The 23,495-nt window shown below is 36.7% G+C and overlaps 2 protein-coding genes across 2 annotated transcripts in view; both read left to right on the top strand.

Moving 5' to 3' along the window:
- Nucleotides 1-736, top strand: part of wdr62 (WD repeat domain 62) — a 40,647-nt gene extending 39,911 nt beyond the window's left edge. Inside the window, exon 33 of the mRNA XM_079885200.1 lies at nucleotides 141-736. The gene's annotated coding sequence lies outside the window, so the exon portion shown is untranslated. The remainder of the gene's footprint in view (nucleotides 1-140) is intronic.
- A 1,565-nt stretch (nucleotides 737-2,301) lies between these two features.
- The window catches only part of atg16l2 (ATG16 autophagy related 16-like 2), a 44,154-nt gene continuing 22,960 nt past the window's right edge, over nucleotides 2,302-23,495 (top strand). Inside the window, exons 1-14 of the mRNA XM_079885897.1 lie at nucleotides 2,302-2,597; nucleotides 3,316-3,385; nucleotides 3,778-3,838; nucleotides 4,467-4,540; nucleotides 5,833-6,084; nucleotides 9,202-9,267; nucleotides 10,497-10,577; nucleotides 10,685-10,738; nucleotides 12,830-12,935; nucleotides 14,656-14,761; nucleotides 15,352-15,422; nucleotides 17,719-17,790; nucleotides 19,004-19,124; nucleotides 19,255-19,360. Of these exons, the coding sequence (XP_079742023.1) occupies nucleotides 2,462-2,597; nucleotides 3,316-3,385; nucleotides 3,778-3,838; nucleotides 4,467-4,540; nucleotides 5,833-6,084; nucleotides 9,202-9,267; nucleotides 10,497-10,577; nucleotides 10,685-10,738; nucleotides 12,830-12,935; nucleotides 14,656-14,761; nucleotides 15,352-15,422; nucleotides 17,719-17,790; nucleotides 19,004-19,124; nucleotides 19,255-19,360 (1,376 nt within the window). The 5' untranslated portion in view covers nucleotides 2,302-2,461. The remainder of the gene's footprint in view (nucleotides 2,598-3,315; nucleotides 3,386-3,777; nucleotides 3,839-4,466; nucleotides 4,541-5,832; nucleotides 6,085-9,201; nucleotides 9,268-10,496; nucleotides 10,578-10,684; nucleotides 10,739-12,829; nucleotides 12,936-14,655; nucleotides 14,762-15,351; nucleotides 15,423-17,718; nucleotides 17,791-19,003; nucleotides 19,125-19,254; nucleotides 19,361-23,495) is intronic.

Genomic DNA, 23,495 nt, shown 5'->3' with positions numbered 1-23,495 from the left:
AGTTCACTCATTTATGAATTTACACAATTGTGTGTGTGAAAAATGAATACAACATTTGTTACTGATTTTTTCCTAAACTTTTCCACAGACCCCACAGCACTCCCTTGCGTTTCCAGACACCGGCAGTTTTGCTAACTTAGGAATTTCATTGCAAGATTTAGCAACTTCTCAGACTACCTTGGCAACTTTTTTTATGTTTTTGTTTCATAAAGCACCTAACAACAAATTTAGCAATTTTTACAATTTATTTATTAAAAAATACGTAGAAAAACAGAACTGTGATTTTCTGCAAGGACATTATCCGTTAAATTAACGGACATTTCCTGTAACCCTAAAACACAAAACACAATGCTTAAATTAAAATACGGATAAAACACCTGTGAAAAATCAATACGGAAAATTCCTTCATATTAACACAGTATTGTGCCCTGTTTTTAAGGACTTTTCTTCGTGCAGCAGAGCAAACTATAACCAGTGTTTGGGAAAGTTACTTTTAAAAGGTATGCGTTACAATATTGCGTTACTCCTTAAAAAGGCATTACTTAGTTACTTTTTATGGAAAGTAATGCATTCTGTTACTTTTTCTCACCTGGGCTGGACTTGCTTGATTGTTTTTTAATACCAATAAAAGTTATTTTTTTTGTCAAATGTAAAGGCCTTTTCACACCAAAAGTGAAATGAATAAGCCTCAAGTTGAAGTGCAAATTCACATCTGTATGGCTAATAAAGTGAGATTAAATACATGAAGTATGTGTTATTTTATTATTGTAGGTTTGTGTAATATTCTGATTTTGCATTTCACTGATTTGATTCATTTTGAGGAATACTGAATGTGTTTTTGTGCAGAGAGATGAGTAAATGCATGTTCATTGTTCACATTTAGTCTAGAACTACAGTAAGCATCATGTTTACACACAACACCTCTGCACTTACTCACAATTTAGGAGAACTGTCAGTCCAAAAATGGGAAAATAAAGTAACTTGTGTTACTTATAAAAAGAAACTCAGATTTTTTGTTGTAAATTTAAAAGTAATGCGTTACTTTACTAGTTACTTGAAAAAAGTAATCTGATTACGCAACTCACATTACTTGTAATGCGTTTGGCTACCCTTAACGCATGCTGAACAAGCTATAGTTATAGTCACTATAGCTTAAAACTAGAATTGTTCAGCATGTGTAGTTTAACTTGTTAATAAGAAAATACATACAGTAAAATGTAATTGTTCAAAAATGTGTAACTGTTCAATAATTCAATCTTGTATTACATTTTTTTATTATCTGGTCATAAAAAATGCATAATGTTTCTATATAGAGGGTGGTACATTTTGCCATTGAGGTGACTTGGAAAAAGTGTTTATATTATATTATATTATTTTACATTACCGTATAATCGTATTGTGAATTCAATGCATCGACGTCATCTCACAATGACATCAAAACGTAATTTCGCAACTTTTTTTAGCAACAAATCGACCTGTTTTTAGCAACTTCCCCTGCAAATTGTTTGGCAACACTGCAAACTGCTATCCAAGTTATATGTAGCCTTTGGCAGAAACCATACATTTTGTTAATGGACAAGTGTTACTCAATATTTTCCACTTACACTAAAACTAACCTGACATTTTATATTTAAAACCCACGGTATTTGTACTTAAACTGTCATTGAAGTGAGACTATCAGCCTCGTAGTGGCAAACTGTCAGTCATGCACATTAAATCACAATGTGTGTGTGTTGAGGTTTCTGTGCTGAGGTGTTAAATAAAGAAGCCCGGAGTGTTTTAGGGAAGTGTTTGTACAGCTGAAGTACTTTTCCGCACTGGGTGGCAATATTACTCGCAAATATAACTATTTCTACAGCACACACAAGCTAGTCACGACAGGGGGCGCTTTGCAGCTCAGAAACCCGCACTGCCATGAGCAGCGTTTAAACTTCAAGACGTTTTTTTTACTCATTATTAGTACAGTGAATCGATGTATAACATTTTAAATATTTGATTTATATGAGAGTTATCAGACATATTAATAAAAATGTACACCCGAATAAATTGTTTAAAATAACCGCAACTTGTAATCACGACGACTGTGATTGGTCCATCACGACTAATCGCTTAGAAAAGTAACTCACGTCACATGATACAGGACAATAGGCCACGCCCATTTTATCCACTGTTCTTTCTATTGGTCGCTCTGCTCGCTCTGTTTCTGGCTGAGACGCGCGCACAGATTAGTCATGATTACTCATCAGAAGTCCCAGAAGCGGGCGTGTCCTCCATGTGTTTACAGCACACACACACACACACACACACTGAAGTGACGCGAGCGCGCACAGCTGCACCGCTTTCTGACGCTTTCCTGTCAATTCGCTTCAAAACAATGGAAAACATAGATGACGGCGCGTAAGCCTATGTACTATGACTAAGAATGTAGATTGTTGTTGTTGTTGTTGTACTATTATTATTTATGATCATGGCTGCGTTGCAGCGCGCGAGAAACTCTGAACTTAAACAGAGCGAAACATGGAAGCGTCACATTATTAGACAGCTGAAACACCGCAACAGGACACAGACGAGCGTCTTCCAGGACATTATAGAGTCATGTAAGCCAATGTTATTAATATCATTTAACTTATTGAAGCAATGCAGTGCTATGAGAAGGAAGAAACTTGTTTTGGATGCAGAAGTTTGTATCTATCATGTCTTTATGGTTGATTAAATTGATTTAATTTTAAATATGATTATGAACTTACAACAATTTAATACAATTAATTATGTATTATACACAAAATACGAAATAGTTAAAATACAACATGTTTTACATTATAATTTAGTATTATATGTTGTGATTTGTTTATGTTATAGCCTATTCATATTCGTTTTTTTAAATGCGGTTTTTATATACTTTATATATATATAGTTCTACAATGTGTATTTTATTAAATGTTGGATGTATGCTATATTTATTTATTTAGTTTTATTTTAGAATTTAACCTATAACATAGTTATAATGCAGTTTATACACATGACATTTCTCCATGCTCCATTTTTATGAATGCTTATTTGGATCTAAGAACAGAATATTAAAATGTGACTAACTTAAGGTCTAATTTGCATATCTTGAGTATAACACTGATACAAAGGAAATTCAGAGTTCTCGCTCATTGTGTGAATCTTGACACTTGGGTGCAAATGAAAAATCTCATTAACAAACACACTTGGAGTGCATGTAAACATCAGCTGGCCTCTTTTCAAACAAATATTAAGATGATGCTCTTCATGCATGTTCAGAAGTCGTTTGTCTTATTGTTCTTCTTGTAGATCACAGTTTGCTGGAGAAGTCCAAGCAAAGAGCCTTCATAACCAAAGGCATTCTGGGATCAGGGTCAAGGTAACCTTTACTCTGAGTCATAATATGGTACACTGGAAGAAGTGACTGACCCTAGAAAATGAAATTCGTCGGAGTAACCTTTGATGCAGTCATATTAAATCATATTTTTGACACGAAAAAAACTAGTTAATTTAGATGTTACCACATGACGCACATGTTTAGACTACAGGAAAAAACCTTGATCGTCACATCCATGTGTGGAATCATGGATTTCCTGTATTCCCCCCCCCCCCCCATTATGTATTTTTGAGACGCAGAATTCCAGAATCTTCTTTATGTAACACTTTACCAACCACGCTTTACCGACATGACAACATAGCATTAGCATGAATTCTTTGAATTACATTGGAGTAACATATAAATAACATTGGTTTCTTTTCCGGCCCCTGCAGGCCCTCAGCGGCCCCCTCATCTGAAGATTCCCTGACGTCTCTAAAGACGACCACCGGTGAGGTATGAGATGATGGGACAGTACAGTACAGTATGTGTGGGGAAAACACAATCAGCCTCTCTCATAAGAAAGCAGATTGATGTTTGGATTACCAATGAACCTTTATAGACCAAACTGAATGTTATGGCACAAGTTGTGACCTGTTTCACTGAACAGGTTTACACGTGTGCCTGCTGTTATCTCTTCCTGTTAGCAGACAGTCAAACCATCAAACCTACTACAAGCAAGCCAAAGTTCCTCCTGAACTGATGGCTTTGCACCTGTAAAAGCAAAGCGTGTAGTCAAAGTATATTCATAGTCAAAGCATATTAGTCTAACGTAAATGTGAACATTACTTTTACATTACAGTTAGTCTGAGAATCGAGCAGAACCAGTTCTTACACCTAATCTGGCATTGAGGCTGTCCTAACATTTTTGCAAAAGCATGTGATAAAACCTGCTTCATATCTTTGCTTTATCGACACACAAGTCCTCTGGCCTGTATCTAGCTATTGTAGCTATTGAAAACTCCTTTAAACGTGTGTTAATGTAGTAATGAGTGGGCAGCTACACTGTCTGAGTTTCCCTTCATGGCCTTTTTTCCTCTCTGAAATATGTTTTTTGGCTTTCCAATTGTTTTCGTTCTCGCAGCTTGCATACCAAGTGGTGGAACTGCAGCAGCGACTCCAGATGAAGGACGTGACACTGGATGAACAACACACCAAGTAAACCTCCTTATTCTTTTATACCTCAAAAACACACAAAATGTACATCATTCTCATCTCACCACTCTTTACATTTGTCACTTTCCACAAATAGGGCACAATTTTGACTTTAAAGGGTTAGAGGCACATCTAAAAATGATTAGATCTGATTGATTTAAGATGAAATTAACATACAATTAAGCACATCAAATGCATGACCCTCAATATTGACAATTATATAAAGCTGATTGTAGTATTAATTTTTTTTTTCAAAATTTTCAAACCATTTATCCCTGTTACCTATGTTTTTGTAATATGACAAACAAATATATTAAACAAATATTTTTATTTAATTTATATGAACTTATTGTGCTATTATGTTATGAAATGTAGTTAGTCTCAACCCTGCTTGCCACTACTGGTCTATAGGTTTATTTAAAATTGCATTATATACACACACAGTACCTGGCAGAACTTTGGAAACATTAATATTTTTTGTTTTTGAAAGAAGTCTCTTCTGCTTGATCAAAATACAGAAAAAAACAGTAATATTGTGAAATATTATTACAATTACAATTTTTATGTTTTTCTATTTTAATATACTAATGAAAAATAATTTATATCTGAGATGCAAAGCTGAATTTTCAGCATCATTACTCCGGTCTTCAGTGTCACATGATCCTTCAGAAATCATTCTGATATGCTGATTTATTATCAATGTTGGAAACAGTTGTGCTGCGTAATATTTTTTTATTTAATTTGTGATGCTTTTTTCCAGAATTCATTGATATATAAAAGAAACAGAACAGCGTTTATTCAAAATAGAAATTTCTAAACTTTTAACTGATAAAAATAAATAAATAATAAAAATAAGTAAATATATATATATATATATATATATATATATATATATATACATTAATGTGTGTATAATGAATAAACACTTCATTTGCTATTTAGTTTGACCTCCCATTGTATCTTTATTGACACTTGGTTGAAAAAAAAAATTTTTTTTTTGAAAGAGAGATTTAAACCATATTTTATATCCTATACGTAGAAAGTGCCATTTATTCATCCTCAAGCTGTTGACTCTTCAGTGATTATCAGTGAATAATTTCCTACATTTTGGTCACAAAGCTAACATATGGCTTCAGGTGGAAGTTACCACTTGCACTGTACAGAAAAAGACACTGAACATTCTGCAATACACGGTATATCTAATCAAATTCCTGAAGTATTGGAAAGTGGAACCATTTTATCATACATCTTGCATATAGTCATTTTTTTTGTCTTTTTTCTTTTTTTTAAATAAGGCTGTATGAGGTGGAAAAGCATCTCAGTCTTCTGGCCTCAGAGCACAGGGTGCTTCAGGAACGCGTGGCTGAGGTGCAGACCGGAAACCGACTCCTGAAACAAAACTATGACTCTCTGCTGGAGCAGCACCAGAACACGGAGAGGACGTACCGACAAGAGAAACTCCACAGCTCCGAGATCCTGGAGAACATGATCCAACTAAAACAGCAGGCTGCTGTCCGCATGAACCATCGTAATGAGAAGAGAGTGAGGTCAGAGGGGGGATGGGGCGCGTGTTAAAGGGTTACACACAAGAATTATACATAGTAATAATCTCTTAAAGGTGAAAAATGTGATTACTGCGCCATAAGAGTCACCAAAGAGAAAAGCAAAAAATGCATAAGTCTCACATATTTTTATTCAAGCCACTGTGCATTAATTCTGCAGAATGGATTTAAAGGGATTGTTCATTCCTGAAACGAAAATTCTTTCATCATCAAACCTGTATGACTTACTTTCTTCTGTGGAACAGATAAGTTTGAAAAATGTCTTACTGCTTTTTTTTGTCCATTCAATGAAAGCCAATGTGGTCTAGTTCTGTGCTGAACCCCATTGACATTTATTGAATGGGCAAAAAATGATTTAAAATATCTGCTTTTGTGTTGACAAGAAAGTCACTCATACAGGTCTGGAATGCTCTGATTGGTTTGTTGTGATTGGTCTACTCTGCTCTGATTGGTTTGTGGGTGATTGGTCTACTCTGCTCTGATTGGTCAGATGGCTCAGTCTGTTGTGATTGGTCTACTCTGCTCTGATTGGTCAGATGACCCAGTCTGTTATGATTGGTCTACTCTGCTCTGATTGGTCAGATGGCTCAGTCTGTTGTGATTGGTCTACTCTGCTCTGATTGGTCAGATGTCTCAGTCTGTTGTGATTGGTCTACTCTGCTCTGATTGGTCAGATGTCTCAGTCTGTTGTGATTGGTCTACTCTGCTCTGATTGGTCAGATGGCCCAGTCTGTTGTGATTGGTCTACTCTGCTCTGATTGGTCAGATGACCCAGTCTGTTATGATTGGTCTACTCTGCTCTGATTGGTCAGATGGCCCAGTCTGTTGTGATTGGTCTACTCTGCTCTGGTTGGTCAGATGACCCAGTCTGTTGTGATTGGTCTACTCTGCTCTGATTGGTCAGATGGCTCAGTCTGTTGTGATTGGTCTACTCTGCTCTGATTGGTCAGATGGCTCAGTCTGTTGTGATTGGTCTACTCTGCTCTGATTGGTCAGATGACCCAGTCTGTTATGATTGGTCTACTCTGCTCTGATTGGTCAGATGGCCCAGTCTGTTGTGATTGGTTTACTCTGCACTCATTGGTCAGATGGCCCAGTCTGTTGTGATTGGTCTACTCTGCTCTGATTGGTCAGATGACCCAGTCTTTTTTGATTGGTCTACTCTGCTCTGATTGGTCAGATGCCCAGTCTTTTTTGATTGGTCTACTCTGCTCTGATTGGTCAGATGACCCAGTCTTTTTTGATTGGTCTACTCTGCTCTGATTGGTCAGATGGCCCAGTCTGTTGTGATTGGTTTACTCTGCACTCATTGGTCAGATGGCCCAGTCTGTTGTGATTGGTCTACTCTGATTGGTCAGATGGCTCAGTCTGTTGTGATTGGTTTACTCTGCTCTGATTGGTCAGATGGCCCAGTCTGTTGTGATTGGTCTACTCTGTTCTAATTGGTCAGATGACCCAGTCTGTTGTGATTGGTTTACCCTGCTCTGATTGGTCAGATGTCCCAGTCTGTTGTGATCGGTCTACTCTGCTCTGATTGGTCAGATGTCTCAGTCTGTTGTGATTGGTTTACTCTGCTCTGGTTGGTCAGATGACCCAGTCTGTTGTGATTGGTCTACTCTGCTCTGATTGGTCAGATGGCTCAGTCTGTTGTGATTGGTCTACTCTGCTCTGATTGGTCAGATGGCTCAGTCTGTTGTGATTGGTCTACTCTGCTCTGATTGGTCAGATGACCCAGTCTGTTGTGATTGGTCTACTCTGCTCTGATTAGTCAGATGGATCAGTCTGCTGTGATTGGTCTACTCTGCTCTGATTAGTCAGATGGCCCAGTCTGTTGTGATTGGTTTACTCTGCTCTGGTTGGTCAGATGACCCAGTCTGTTGTGATTGGTCTACTCTGCTCTGATTGGTCAGATGGCTCAGTCTGTTGTGATTGGTCTAGTCTGCTCTGATTGGTCAGATGGCTCAGTCTGTTGTGATTGGTCTACTCTGCTCTGATTGGTCAGATGGCTCAGTCTGTTGTGATTGGTCTAGTCTGCTCTGATTGGTCAGATGGCTCAGTCTGTTGTGATTGGTCTACTCTGCTCTGATTGGTCAGATGGCCCAGTCTGTTATGATTGGTCTACTCTGCTCTGATTGGTCAGATGCCCAGTCTTTTTTGACTGGTCTGCTCTGCACTCATTGGTCAGATGACCCAGTCTGTTGTGATTGGTCTACTCTGCTCTGATTGGTCAGATGGCCCAGTCTGTTGTGATTGGTCTACTCTTCTCTGATTGGTCAGATGGCCAAGTCATTACCATATCTGAATTTTAGCTCCGGATCTTCCTCAGGGATTGGACACACAGTGATAACAGTAACGATTGCACCAATTTTACCATATCAATTCCAGCCAGAGTCCTCAGTGCCTTCTAACAACTCAATAACTCCATTTATCGTGCACTTTGATCTTTTACAACTTTTACAACTTTTACACCCACACTACATGAAATGTTAAATCCAAAATAGCATAAGATTGAGACTTCAGCTCCCAGTTTTACAGACAAGGCTTAAGCCTAGTCCCAGATTAAAATGCATGTTTGAGCTGTCTTAACTGAAAGCAACTTGCACTGAAATATCTTAAAATATGTCTATGCCATTGTTTTTTCTCAAAATGCAAACCAATAATGTTTTTTTTTTCTAAGGCACATTTATAAAAGCTACAGAAAGGTCCTAATTTAACAGCCTTGTCTGCGAAACCAGGCCTGTGTTACAATGTGGGAGCTAAAAGTACTACATTTTTAAAAGTGTCCAAATAAGTTTTGAGGTCATTGTACTGTACGCAACATCTGTCAGCAAGGAATAAGCGACACCAAGGCCATGTCATACAACAGTAGAAACATTATTTGCTGAAAATCAATGGCTTGGAAGATGGTTAATGTAGTTAATGAATTGGTGTTTTGTTAAACAAAGGCCATATTTCAAAGTCCACTGAGCACATTCTCTCTGCTGCTGTGCTTTTCTGCTGGCAGATAATTTGTATGTTCCTTTTTCCTAAATCTTGAGAGCAAATTTTGCCCATTCCATAAACACCACATCCTTCTTGATCACGTTTCCTCTTCTTTCTTAGAGCCAGAGAGGCCAGTATTCACAAAGAGCTTCAGATGGCTGCCAGTAAGAACGTGAATATTAATGAGTAAGTAACAACTGTGTAAAGTGACACTGCAGCGTAAATCTGACTTCATGTCGATCCAAAACCCTTATAACTTTCTTCTGTTAAGGCGAGACACGGCAGACAAAAACATAGATTGGTCAGTTTTGAGATTTTGGGCTAGTTTACTCCTTCAATATGTGTTCTTTCAAGCTGCTATAAAGAAAACGTTGATAATATACATTAAGATGTTTATTTTATTACATTTTGTTTACTTGCGGCAGTAAATTTTTCCCGAATTTACCAAGAAGTTAGCATTCCAACGTGACACGCCGAGCTTCGTCTGTTCACTGAAGTCTGTCATGACCGGTGTCGTTGTAAAGCTCTGAGTCTACTGCACAACGATATGTAACCCAAATATGGGCATTTCCTTTCTATCAGTAACCAATCGTGAATGTCCAAAGGGGGATTTAAAGCTAACGACGAAATCTCATTTAGAGCTATTTAAATCTTTAACTGCCGTCTTCTCAAAATGAGTTTTTTGTCATTCTCCAGTGGAAACATCTCAGCCTATGTAGCACTTATGTACACCAAACTTTCCATTTATACACTTCTGAAGATATTTTCAGAGGGATTTGTTAATAAATCATTCCTGGCCTGATTTGTGTGACATTTTAATCAAAAAAATAAGGCGAAAATCGATTTTTTAAGGCTATGGACAGTATATTTTGATTTCCTAGGTAATGAAAGCATATATCCTGAAATCCCTCTGAATTTTTTTTTCCATCTTGTGTGTAAACAAAATGAAAAAAAAATTTTGCACCTGGCTTTATCATATGTTCAGATCTATCTACCGAAAATATATGCAAAATCGTGCATATTTAATGAGATAATGCCTAATTTGCATAATTAAACATACAAATTTCTAAAACTTGTAATACATTTTTTTATATACTTGTGTAAGTAATCAACTGAGGAAGTTTCATGGTGATATCTATTATTTAAAAATGTTACCCTATTCACCTGTAGTGTCTCGCCTTAAGCACAAAAGGAGAAATGTTAAAGAATGCATTGTCATTTATGTATTTGTGTTTCACAAAAGAAAGAAAGTTATGTTGGTTTGGAATGACATAAGGGTGAGTAAGTGATTTTTAGATGAATATGTGCATATGTGGGCAGCATAAACAACATTATAAAGTTAACATATGGATCATCATGAATTGTTTGATTTTATTCAGAGAGTTTTCATGAATGGTTTTGCTTTCGCCTGTCAGAGAGTCTGGAAATGTGTCACCATCCGAACCATCGTCCCCCAAATGTGAAACTGCAGAGAGATCCCATGGACCACTTTTCAGGTAACAGTAGTGGCATTTATGCATAATTATTACAGTGATTACTCGATCTTCCATCTCAGAGTTCTTCAGATTGTTCAGATTGTACAGAATTTGACATTTTTCCTCAGGTCTGCTTCAGCTACGTCCCCGCGCATCTTCAGCTCCATCAAAGGACTCTTCGAGTAAGTTTTTAGTAAAAGCCCTTAAAGCGCTGACGTATCACTGTATAGCATAAGTTGGGAGTGTTGGGGAATGTTACGTTTAAAAGTAACAAACTAAGAAGACAAACTAAGCAAGTTAGTGTAAAAACAAAAGGCTTCAGACAAGTACACAGAAACACCTAGAACACATAGATAAATACTAAAAATATATATATGCAGATCAGAACAATACACAATAAACATATACATAAAACTAAATTTTGCCAAAAGGAAATTCCATAGTTGAATATGATCTTTTTTATTATTATGCGTAGCATAAAAAGCACACAAAAAATAAATGCTTGAAAAGTTAACCTGAACTTAAAATATGGTAAATATATAAATATGATTTGAATAAACTCCTTAAACTAGTTCATACATCTTGATCATAGGCACCATGTGATCACATCTCTTGGCAACTTTACGGTGATATGATAAAACCAATCTGAAATATTTAAAATTGAATAAATACAATAATGTTTAACTTTAATTTGACAGAGTGTCACATCCATTCTATCTCAATAGCCGTTGTTTGTATGGGAAACATTATTATTACTGCTGTACGTTGCTTTATGAGAAACGTTATTATTATGCTTTGCAGTAATTATGCTGCCTTCACATGCTATCGGGAATATCCTACTTCCCACTTCTGAAGTCGTGCTTCAAGTGAAACAGATAACTTCAAGAGCTTTGTTGTCGGAAAGAATCTGGAAGATACCAGGTTTATTCTTGCTTATTTATTAGGGAAATCTTATAAAAGCCAAAGTGTATGAAGATATTTAATTTTTAATAAAATGTATTATCCCATTTGTTGAAACATTCACTCCACTATCTATCTAGTAAGCTTGCTAACAATTCTGGAATTTGGGTCAAATAGGGGTATTTTTGCTGTGTATAAAACACATAATATGCTTCAAATGACTATTCATATATGTAAATATGCACTACCTTAATGACAAGACAAGGCGATTTAATTTTGTGAAAAAACCCCCCCCGAATACTCTTCCTTGTTTATGGCCCGCCCAACTCTGGAACTTGGGTATCAAAATTATCTCCAAGTTTACCAGTTGTAAATACGACTTGAGAGGGCAACAGTGTCCAATTTCTGACTCGCATAAGATGATTCTGATAGCACGTGAAGGCCGCATTAGTTACTGTTAAATTATTATGTTACTATCCACCTTATTTTGCAACACAAAATGTTATTTTCTGTGAATATGCAAGACTTTGGGTTCATTAGCATGTGAATAACTAGAAGAATAACAAAGTGCAGTAAATGGTAAAACTACTGTGTTTATGATTATGTTAATACATTAAAATATGATCACAAACACCAGTATCAAGCAACATCTGTTCTTTAATAGCTAAATTAACCTGAAGCTTTTAACTGCCAATAACAGTGTTGTACTCTCAGTTCCATATGGAAATATAATACAGAAAAGTCTTCAGATTCTATCTGGACCTGGATATTGCTAAACTAAAAAGTGCATATTACTTATTAAATAAATCAAATCAATAGAAATCAATGCGATTGTGAAAGATTTCCCCACGAAGATTCAAGTTACTTTTTTTTTTGCCTGTGAAATTTCACTAATGTGACCTCAACTTTAAGGTCATTAAATACACTAGGCGAAGTTCTTTTTCGTTCTTCGCTTAGGGGTAAAAAAAAAGTGTGAAATACCTTTGCAGCAAGAGACTGTTACCGAAAGACTCCCGACAGACTTTATACAGTTTTAGAGTATTAAACATGCACAAACTGTTAGTTACTTTTTCAGTTCGTTTTTCAGTTTCTCCCTTAAAGCGGCTCTCTAGTGTTCATGTTTTTGCTCGCATCTGACCTCGACAGACTGAACAGAGAAATGAAGATTTCCACCTTAAAGAAGGCGGGGCCTCTGAGCCTATTACCTATTACATAATCGCCACGGACCAATGATAGTTCAAAGGTGCTTACCAGCTTTTCAAACTCCCGAAACGAACTCCAAATGAATGTTTTGGCCAAAGAAATGCTATCTATATATAAGATGTACTATTTATCAGTATTATTGATGTTTTTTCTGTTGTTTGTGTGTCCAGGAGGAAGATCAGAGGTAAATCAGTCTGCAGGTCAGAGGAAGATCTCTTTATCCCATTAGGAGTCTGTCTGGTTGCCAGAGTCCCAACCAAGGCAATTTATTCACTGGTGCGTGTTACATGATCAACAACAAAACATGTTTCTCACATACTTTGTGCTGTTATATTACGATGTTGATATTATGTTCCTTTTGGGCTATAAAACAAGTAGGAACCTATATAACCTTGTTAAAATGATAAGGAAACAGTTGTGTAGATGGACTAGTGGATGGAGTGATGATATTTAAATGGACAATAATATTAATCTTGTGGTTCTTAAAGGGGTCATAGCATGTAAGGGTCGATATTTTACGAGCACATCCGCTATAGTGGTAGCTGGTGGTCTGTGGATGATGAGGCTGTGGAACAAAGCGTCTGTGTGTCGCTGTGAAACAGTGTCTTTCTGTGGGACACTGCAGCTCTGTCATGTGCAGACACCCATTTTCATTTGAATGGCTGACAGCAGGAACCAGCCCTAGTTGTGGCATGGAGAGGAGTTTCCACTTCCTTAAATGGACATGTGTCACAATTACTCATTTGCATTTCCTGTTGATCTTTTGGTCGTTGGCACGTCAGAATTTAAATACTATTTCCTGTCATTTCATCATTTCTTTCTTCAAGAAATTTCTTCTTGATGGCAAAATATTGCAGTGCTTATCGCCCGCTGTTTTAATTTCCCCTTGAGTGTAAAGTAATACACTGCTCGCTGTTATCATTTTCACACCTTAGCAAAGTTTCTTCCCCTTCTTCAGTTTCACATGAGTGACTGTACGAATATAACATTGAGCATGACAGCTACTGTTATTATTTGTGCTGTGGTAAGGTAGTGAAGTTCCTTCAAATCAGACACGTTTGGATGCATACCTTAAACAAAAAGTACCATTGTTGTACCTTGGTATTTGGACTTGTACCATGTTAAAAGAATGTTTTTTTAACAACAAGATTATACCTTGAGGAGCCATGTAAACACCATGTTATCCGCATACTGTAATCATTTTCCTAAAGCTTCTGACAGCAGGTCTGACACGATACGTTTTCACTCATTTTTCATCCAGTAATTTGTCTGTCCAGGCTGAAAGCTGTGAGCAGGGGTACTCAGGCTTACCGGTCAAAAGTTTATCATTTTTTGGTTTGTTTTTTGGAAATATTTATGTTTTTGAAAGAAGTGTCTTATGCTCATGAAGGCTGCATTTGTTTGATCAAAAATACAGAAAAAACAGTACTATTGTGAAATATTATAAACATTTAAAATTTGTGTTTTCTATTCGAATATTTAAAAAAAAATATATTTATTAAATTATTCCTGTGACGTCAAAGCTGAATTTTCAGCATCATTACTCCAGTCCTCAGTGTCACATGATCCTTCAGAAATCACTCTGATATGATGATTTGCTGATATGTGGAAAATACAGCTTTGATCACAAGAATAAATTACATTTAAAATGAATTGAAATAGAAAACAGTTCTTTTAAATTGTAATTAAAGTAAGCGGCATAAAAGTGTTCTGGTAGCTCAAAAAGTAAAAGATAGTGCTCTCAACGCCAAGGTCATGGGTTCGATTGCATTACAGGATAGGGGATTCTGGGTGGTTGCTAGGCAGTTTTGGGAATTTGCTAGGGGTGTTTAAAAGATTATAACACTCAATGCATGAACTGATTAAATGTATACCTAAATGCAATGTTCCTCTGTATTAAAAACTGTCTAATACATGTATAATACATACATGCATTGTCTAATACATACATGTGGATGTAAAGAATTAGAAATGAATGTATGTTTTGTGTTTTCAGGATGCTCATGAGCTGGGAATCAACGCTGTGCGGTTCAGCACCAGTTCAAACCTGTTGGCTACAGGAGGGACTGACAGAGTCATCAAACTGTGGGACATTGAAGCAGGTACATCACAAAACTGATCTGTTTCATTGTCAGCTTTAGCCATGTAGACTATAGACATATAGAGTTCAGATGGATAATAAAGAACCACACAAGTGATGCTAAATGATTTAGTCAGTACATGTGACTGCCTGTGACCACCAGCAGGTGTCAGCACAATATCTAAACACATTAACTCGAGACTACAAGATAAGAAGTCTTGTTTTCTGAGAAATGTATCAAAATTAAGTGAGATTTGTTCTTAAAACAAGAAAAAATATGAATTAAGGTTATTTTTTATATTTGTAGATATTTGAAATATAAAAATTACTGAAATGATGAGTAAGAAAATCACTTTTTTGAGACCAGAATGTCACAATGCAGCACAATAAAAACCACTCCAAGCACGTTAGTAACCACAGAGAAAAGCCCTGGCAAACACCCAAAACACCCCACCATCATGTCAGCACATTTTGCATGGGCAAGCATCACTGTGTGTAGATAAACCATGATCTCAAGTGATGAGCTCTATTATGCAGTCAATAGACACACAACAGGATTTAGTGAATATTCCCAGGCTTGATGTAACATAGTGCAGTGTTTTGTTTACACAGGTACTCTTCAGAACAGAGCGACGTTAGATGGAAGTAATGAGGGCATCACCAGCATTGAGTTCGACCCTACGGTACAGACACACACACACACACACACACACACACACACACACACACACACACACACACACACACACACACACACACACACACACACACACACACACACACACACACACACACACACACACATTCTTGTACATCTATCTTTATGAGGACATTCATTGACACAATGCAATCTCTAACCGCTTACCCATCACAACTAAGTGCCTAACCCGAACCCTTACCCTAAACCGACCCTTAACCTCATTATAACCTTATCCCTAAAACCACGTCTTGACCCTCAAACAGGCCTTTAAAAGGGTCTCAGAAAGTGAGGACCGGCCAAAATGTCCTCACTTTACTCTCTTTATCCTCACTCCAATGGTCTAAAACTCAAACTGGTCCTCACAAAGATAGTTGTACAAGTACACACACACACACACAATTTTGTTTAAATGAATTATTCACAGAATTTCATCACCAGTAGGTTGCACGTGCGCTTTGAATTTGTTTTGCACTAATCAGTTGTTCCACAAGGTGGCAACACTGGCCTGGTCTGTTGTTACTGAACTCAAGAGACAGAACAGGAAGAACAACAAAATAATGCAAAAACAACAGACACCCACATTGACTAGCGCTTGTGTGAGAAGGTTTATGAGATATCCGCAACTTTAGTTTAAAGTGTCGCATGTCGACCGCCTGTGTTTTGCGCACTCTATGAAATGGAGTATGCTTTGAAAGGTTACACGTTCAACTGTACGTATACACTAGCGTACATGTAAATCAAATTTGTATACTTTAGCCTTAACAAGACACAGTACAAGAGTGGCCCCCTTTACAATCACTGAAGCTGTCAGTCCCTGCAGATTTACACAGTTTCCAGTATGAATCCTCCAGTCCAGCACAAGCTTACAAGTTATCTACGCTTTGTTGATTATAATGTTAGCGTTCGAGTTTGCCACACTCGCTTTGTTTGAAGTATATATGTAAGGGATAATGTAGAGTGAGTCGGTTGTTATAGCGAATAGGATTCAAGTCCTGATCAGCCTGAAGGGGTTGTATTCGCTATAACAACCGCCTCACTCTACATTATCCTGCTTATTACATGGCTACCTACCAAATAAATCAATAATTTGACACAAAATATTGATTTAAAAAGGAGTTTATTGATTTAAAATCGATTGTATTGCTTCCGCTAAAGAAAATAGTCCGTTCCGTCTCTACGGTTAGAATCCTGCGTCCATAGCAACGCTCTGTTTTTCATGGCAACGGTGTGTTATACTTATCAAGAAATAACAGACCGCATTCTACATTAGAATTCAACCAAGCCATGTAATAAGTTGCATTACATTGATTGCATGAATTTTGCTTTAGTTTTTGCAGCGATCATTTCCATGCACACTGGAAAATAAAACATGTGTCCGATTCAAAAACTGATTCAAATTCGCTCATTAGGACCGGTAGTTGTTATTAACTCATTTAAACGCACATGTCTGAGATCGGTTGCAATGCTGAACTGCTACAAAACACACAAATCAATTGAATAAGACTCAATAAGAGCAGACCTAAACTGAACATTTGTAATCAACTATTTCAAAGTTGTTGTTTTTTATGCAAGTACTGACCACACAAATTAGTGCCTGGTTTAACCTGATCGCAAGCTTGTGATATGATGCAGCTTTTTGCTCTGCCATATCGTGCACACAAGTAGTGCAACTGTTAATTGAATTCACCCTATTCACCCCACACACCCCATTTTATTGAAACTTCATAGGAAGCTACAAGAAAACACAATACATGTTTTATTTTCCATATTCAGACGTGATTATGATTTCTTAATGTAATGACTGTTAATAGAAAAATAAATCACAATTCATTTGAATGTTTTCAAATTAGTCTTTAGAAAGCAGAATGAGAGTGACTCAAAGTGAAAATGTAAATTATTGCGTTAATCATATTTGATAGATTTTATTAGCCAGGTGGTGCTGGGGAGGAGGAGGAGGAGGGCACACTGAGACGGGGATGGGAATAAATAAGGTTGCATATAGGAAAGACAAATCGATCGGATGCGCTTCCGGCTTGGAAGAACCAATCAGCGGCTCTTAAGATAAAAACTTCTGCTTTAGGTGATCTGAAGAGCATTCCAGATGTCTTCTCTGAGTCATTGTTAATTAGCATGTTGTGCTGCTAGGACTGTAAGAGCCCTCGAAGGATCTTTGTCAGCAATCTAAGGATACTGTTCCTGTAAGGCTGTTGAGTTGATTATGCTGTGGTTGGTTATTTCGCTAATGCATTGTGGGATGTGTCACTGTGCTTTTCCATCAGGGCACTCGGATTTTAGCTGCGTCATATGACAAGTCAGCGCTATTTTGGAGGCTAGAGGACAGCGTTCCCAAGGTAACAGAGCTTCCCACCTCTTACCCACCCAAACCTCCCGTGGGTTAGTCTGTCTCTCTGAATTACTCTAGAGCATCATCAGATGAGACAGACCAGTATGAACCATTTTAAAGATGTGTATTGCTGTGCCTGCTCAGATTGCTTTGTGTTTTACATGGCAGTGAGGCGTGCATGGGAGAGTTTTATGGGGAGGAATCAGCTTATCTCATGATTTTTGAGGCAAACAGTCTAACCCCTGGTTTCACAGACAGGGCTTAAGACTAGTCCTAGACTAAAATGTAAGTCTGAGCTGTTTCCACTGAAATAAACTTGCTGATCTTAAAAATATATCAGTGCCTTTTTAGTTTTAAGATGCACATCGGTAATGTTTTTTTCTAAGCATGTTTATAAAAATTACTTAAATGTCCTAATTGATCTATGGTCTAATCCTGGCTTAGTCTAAGCCCTGTCTGTGAAACCGGGCCTAAATGTGTGTCATTCTTACACTTTTTATGGCCCATATATGTCTTAATATATTGTATAAATTGTATTAGCCTAATCTCACAATATTTAAAGGTGGAAATTGTATTCGTTCTTATAAGGAAGTATAACAATTATGTGATCATAGAGGTAGATTTTTTAAAAAGGTGCCTGGGATTCTGATATGCACTTATATAGAAATGTTTACTTTAATAATATTTTTTATAAGGTACAAAGTTCAAAAGGTACTGCATAACAGGAATGACTCATATGTCCCATAAAAACTGTGTCTGAAAATGTACCAGCGTGACAGAAAGTGAGACAATAAAGAGGACAAATGAAAAAGTGAAACATTAAGAACTGGGTCAGATATGACCATAATACTGTTTTGTTAATGTTATGTTTTTATTTTCACAAATTTTAAGAAACACAACATCTGGAGTCTTGATAGAGCAATTGAAACATCATAATCTTTAAGAAAATGCTCCTATTTTCTTAGCGTCCACATACAATTGTAAAAAAGTATAAATTGTATTTTATTCCAATTACTTCAGTGTCACATGATCTTTCATAAATCATTCTAATTACAATATAAATAATTAAATTGTCATGAAATTACAACAAAAAAAAAAGAAAAAAAGAAAACTTCATAGAAATAATAGAATTTCTTATTTATTTCTTTTAGTTTGGGCTGGAATATGTCATGGAGATTCTGTTCAACCTCTCATTAATAAGCACTTTGCTGTTGTTGCAGGTTACATTGACGGGTCATTCTCGTAAAGTGACAGCAGCCAAATTTAAATACAGTCAGAGGCAGGTGGTCACGGGCAGTGCGGACAGGACCGTCAAGATATGGGACCTCCAGCGAGCAGCGTGTATGTAGAAATATGCAACAATTCGCTCATGCATTAACATTGAGACTTTACGCATCTGTCTGCAATAAATTGTCAACATCTTACCACATGTCAGTTACTAATTTCATTATTCTCTCTGTACTACTTACAGGCATACAAACCATTGAGGTTTTGTCTTTCTGTAGTGATGTTGTGTGCTCCGAGTACCTTATCATCAGTAGCCATTATGACAGAAAAATACGGTTTTGGGACAGCAGGTAAGAACAGGGCAATTACAACACCACCCATTACCTACACATCTTTCTGACACCATACAAACATGATATTAATACATGCTTATGAAATGCTACAATCAGTTTAGTCTGACTTAGCTAGACTTTGACTATTGGTATGAAGTGTGGTTAACATTGGAGCTTTTGCTGTCTAAGGCTTTGTTCACACTACATGGATTTTTAAACTGACAGCATGTGCAAATGGCCACGGAGAACGTGATTTCACCAAGTAGAACAAATCTTGTCCCTCAAATCTGATTGGTTGATTGGAATGTTGTTCCAGGACCAACAAGGATATTGATCCGGGAACAACATTCCAATCAACCAATCAGATTTGAGAGACAAGTTTACAGTTTATGTCAAGTTTAGGTTTACAACCAGGGTTATGTGCTTCTACATCAGAGTTATTCACCTATCATTTCCCTCTGATTTTAGGGAAATCTTATGGGTAGGGATATGGTTAGGACTATATTTATGTTTTCATTTGGAAGGTTTACACTCGGAATTCTGAGAAAAAAGTCAGAATTGTGAGACATAAACTCAGAAAAATTCATAATTACCTTTTTATTTTTATAGCTTCCATAGAAATTGGATGTAACCTTGAGCGCAAAGCAGAATAAGCAAGTGTTCTGATTTACTCTACCCGGTTTACAGTACATCTGGTATTACATCCACATGTGTTTGGATCTCTCAAACTACACTACCAGTCAAAAGTTTTGGATCGGTCAGATTTTTTATGTTTTTAAAAGAAGTCGCTTCTGCTCACCAAGGCAGCATTTATTTGATAAAAACATCAAATTATTTTAAAATGTAATTTATTCCTGTGATCAAAGCTGAATTTTCAGCATCATTACTCCAGTCTTCAGTGTCACATGATCCTTCAGAAATCACTCTGATATGATGCTTTGATGCTCAAAAAAACATTCATTATTATTATCAATGTTGAAAACAGTTGTGTAATTTTTTTTTCCAGGATTCTCTGATGAATAGAAAGTTCATAGAAAGTTCAAAAGAACAGCATTTTTTTTAAAATATAATCTTTTGTAACATTATAAATGTCTTTACTGTCACTTTTGATAAATGTAATTATATTATCAATTTAATTTAATTATCCTTGAATAAAAGTATTGATTTCTTTTATTTCTTTTACTGACCCCAAACTTTTGAACGTTAGTGTTTAATGTTACAAAAGCTTCTATTTCGGATAAATGCTGTTCTGTTGAACTTTCTATTCATCAAAGAATCCTGAAATAAAAATGTAATGTTTTCAACATTGATAATAATGAGAAATGTTTCTTGACCATCAAAGCATCATATCAGAATGATTTCTGAAGGATCATGTGACACTGAAGACTGGAGTAATGATGCTGAAAATTCAGCTTTGATGATCACAGGAATAAATTACACTTTACTATATATATACGTTTGACTGGTAGTGTGCATTTGGAGGTAAAGCATGTGACGACAAAACATCTGTGGTGTAAACACTGTTATCACTTGTTATTATTCTGTTATAAGCACTTGTTATCAGATCACCTGAGACGGATATTGATGCCTTGTGTAAAGAGGGTCTGAGTCTGCTTGTGTACACAGACCAGCTATTAACATTTTTTCTGGTCCTAGAGTAATGGCCTTTGAAATTTATCGCTGAAGGTGGATTTGTTAAACAAGCGTTGGTTTGATCATAAATGTGTTGATCACTATAGTGCTTTTCACAGCAACCGTCCAGGTTTCCAGGACTGACTCAAGAGTAGTTGGTGCAATTAAACATGAATAATGAACTCAGCTGGCAGTGCTCGAACTGGCACTGCTCGCTGTCCGTCACCACATGTCAGGCTAGGACGATGACCTAAAAGAGTGTCGCCTCAGGTGTGTGTGGTGACATCGCTGGCGAGAGACGGCTTGTTAACGCTTTGGTAGTAATGCGTGAGATTGGTTTCTCCAGAGGCCCAGTCGTATGGACAGAAACCTCTTCCACACGTGTTGACAGTTGATGCTCAAAGGCATTTGTGTTGATCTGCATGGAATTCATTTTCCAGATGTGATTTTCTCTTTAGGCTAAATGCTTTGTTTTTAGGAAAGTCAAAAACATGAGTCCTTTAAAGGGATGGTCCATACGAAAATCCCACCACGGCATCCCAGATGTTTGATATTCTTTCCTCAGATGAACACAAAAGAAGATTTTTAGAAAAATAATCCATTTCTGTGAGTCCATATAATATAAGTGAATGGGTTCCCAAATGTTCATGCTCCTAAAAGCACATACAGCCATCATGACATTGACCCTACTGGATGAATCAATGTCTGCTGAAGCCAAATCATAGGTACTAATGTTTTAGACTTTTGGACTATAAACCATTATAGGCCATGTTCACAAGATGGTTGAGTTTACACTTGGTGCAAACGTAAGCACATTGTGAGGCGTGCACAAGAAGTGATGCGGAAGTGCAGAGGGCTGTCACTTATCAGGTTAGCTTCACAATACAATTATGTTACGTCAAGTGAAAACTCGTAAACCCTCTGGTGAATGTGTTCGACATTTAGATGGAAATGATGGTTTATAATTAAAAAAAAAGTTCCAATTATTAGCATTATGAGATGATTATTTATTTTTTTGGGTGGACTATCCCTTCAGTGCTATGAATCTCACAAAACCTTCTAAGAATATGTTCAGTTCATATATCAGTTCAGAATCATAAGAAACTGTATTTTGTTTAAGGAATATGAAACCTGTTTGTTGGTTTAAGATTTTTTGATGGTTTACATTTGTTTTCATGACAAGTAATAAGTAAGCAGATTGTCCTCCCCAGTTTTCATACCGTGATGCAAAAAAAATCTCTATTTTTTATAATGCAAAAAATCTATGTAAACTGTAATATTTATACAGTTGCAATCAAAATTATTCAACCACCTTGACCTGCAAGACATTCTGCTGCTGAGAACAAAATGTTATGAAACCAGTTCAACAAAGGCATCAGTAAATTATTAATACACATTTGAGTGATTCTGAGACTGTAAAGTTTTATTATTCAAAATTATTCAACCCCCAAAATTCTAATTATAGATGGATGGATGGATAGATAGATCCAAAATCCCACTCACACTGTAAAACGTAGGTATTTTCTGAATGACTGTGATTGTGTCGCGAAGAACGTTTGCTTCACAGCTGTATCGCACGGCTACGAGTGTGATATTGCGTTTAAACAACAGTTCGACGGCACAAGTGTGTAAATAATTAATAAACAACCACAGAGTGTCTTTAAAAACCCTCTTTTGTGCTGATCTACCTCCTTCCGCCATAGATATAAATCTCAAGTTGACAGTTTGACAGTTGAGCCCAAGAACTCTAAAACGTCACTTTAGAAACTAGTAACGAAGGAACGTTGAGTTGCTTTATTGAAGCTTTGTATCATGTAGAGTAGAATATTATGAAGAGAGGTCGTTTATCTGCATCTAGCTGATATTCTTCAGGTCAGTCTTTTATTCATAATCACAAAATCAATTTGAATGTCCACTGAGAAAAGCGATGTATTTGTCTTCGTCCTTTTAACATTTAAGGGGATTTCCGGAACATGACAGCGATATAAGCATATAGCACATTTTTGACAATTTGTTTAGACGTTTTCAGAGACGTGAGCTCCAGGCCGTCAGCGCCCTCTCAACGCTCATGTACCCGCAGAGAACAGCTTCGTCTCGGACAGTCTTTTGGGACTATGCCTCTGGCTCTTCTGTAGATAGTGTTTAAACATGAGATACAGTATTATTGATTTGGTGTATATCAAACGGGCAATTTTTGGTCTTAGTAATCTAATCTTGTTCCAGAGCAAGTCAATTTGGCTAAGGGCAAAGTTAAGTTTCATAACTCTATATTTACATTAAACTTAAATCCTGTACTATAACTAGCGCTGCATTTGGACTTTTGACTGAACTATTTGCTTGTGTTTATTTCCTATTGGTCTTCTTATACTTTTCTTATACTTTTATAATGGCTAATATTGTTTATTTAAATATTATTTTTCAATAAATAATATTTTATATAAATAGCATGCCGTATTTGGTAATGAGAAAGGGTCTGTAGGGATTTTGATTTCGACTTCAGTGAAAGGTACATTATCACACC

This window comes from Squalius cephalus, assembly GCF_949319135.1.
Source record: "Squalius cephalus genome assembly, chromosome: 11".
In the NCBI taxonomy this organism is placed as follows: Eukaryota; Metazoa; Chordata; class Actinopteri; order Cypriniformes; family Leuciscidae; genus Squalius; species Squalius cephalus.
The sequence above is the reverse complement of the archived record's forward strand: the minus strand, read 5'-3'. Positions and strand labels throughout refer to the sequence as shown.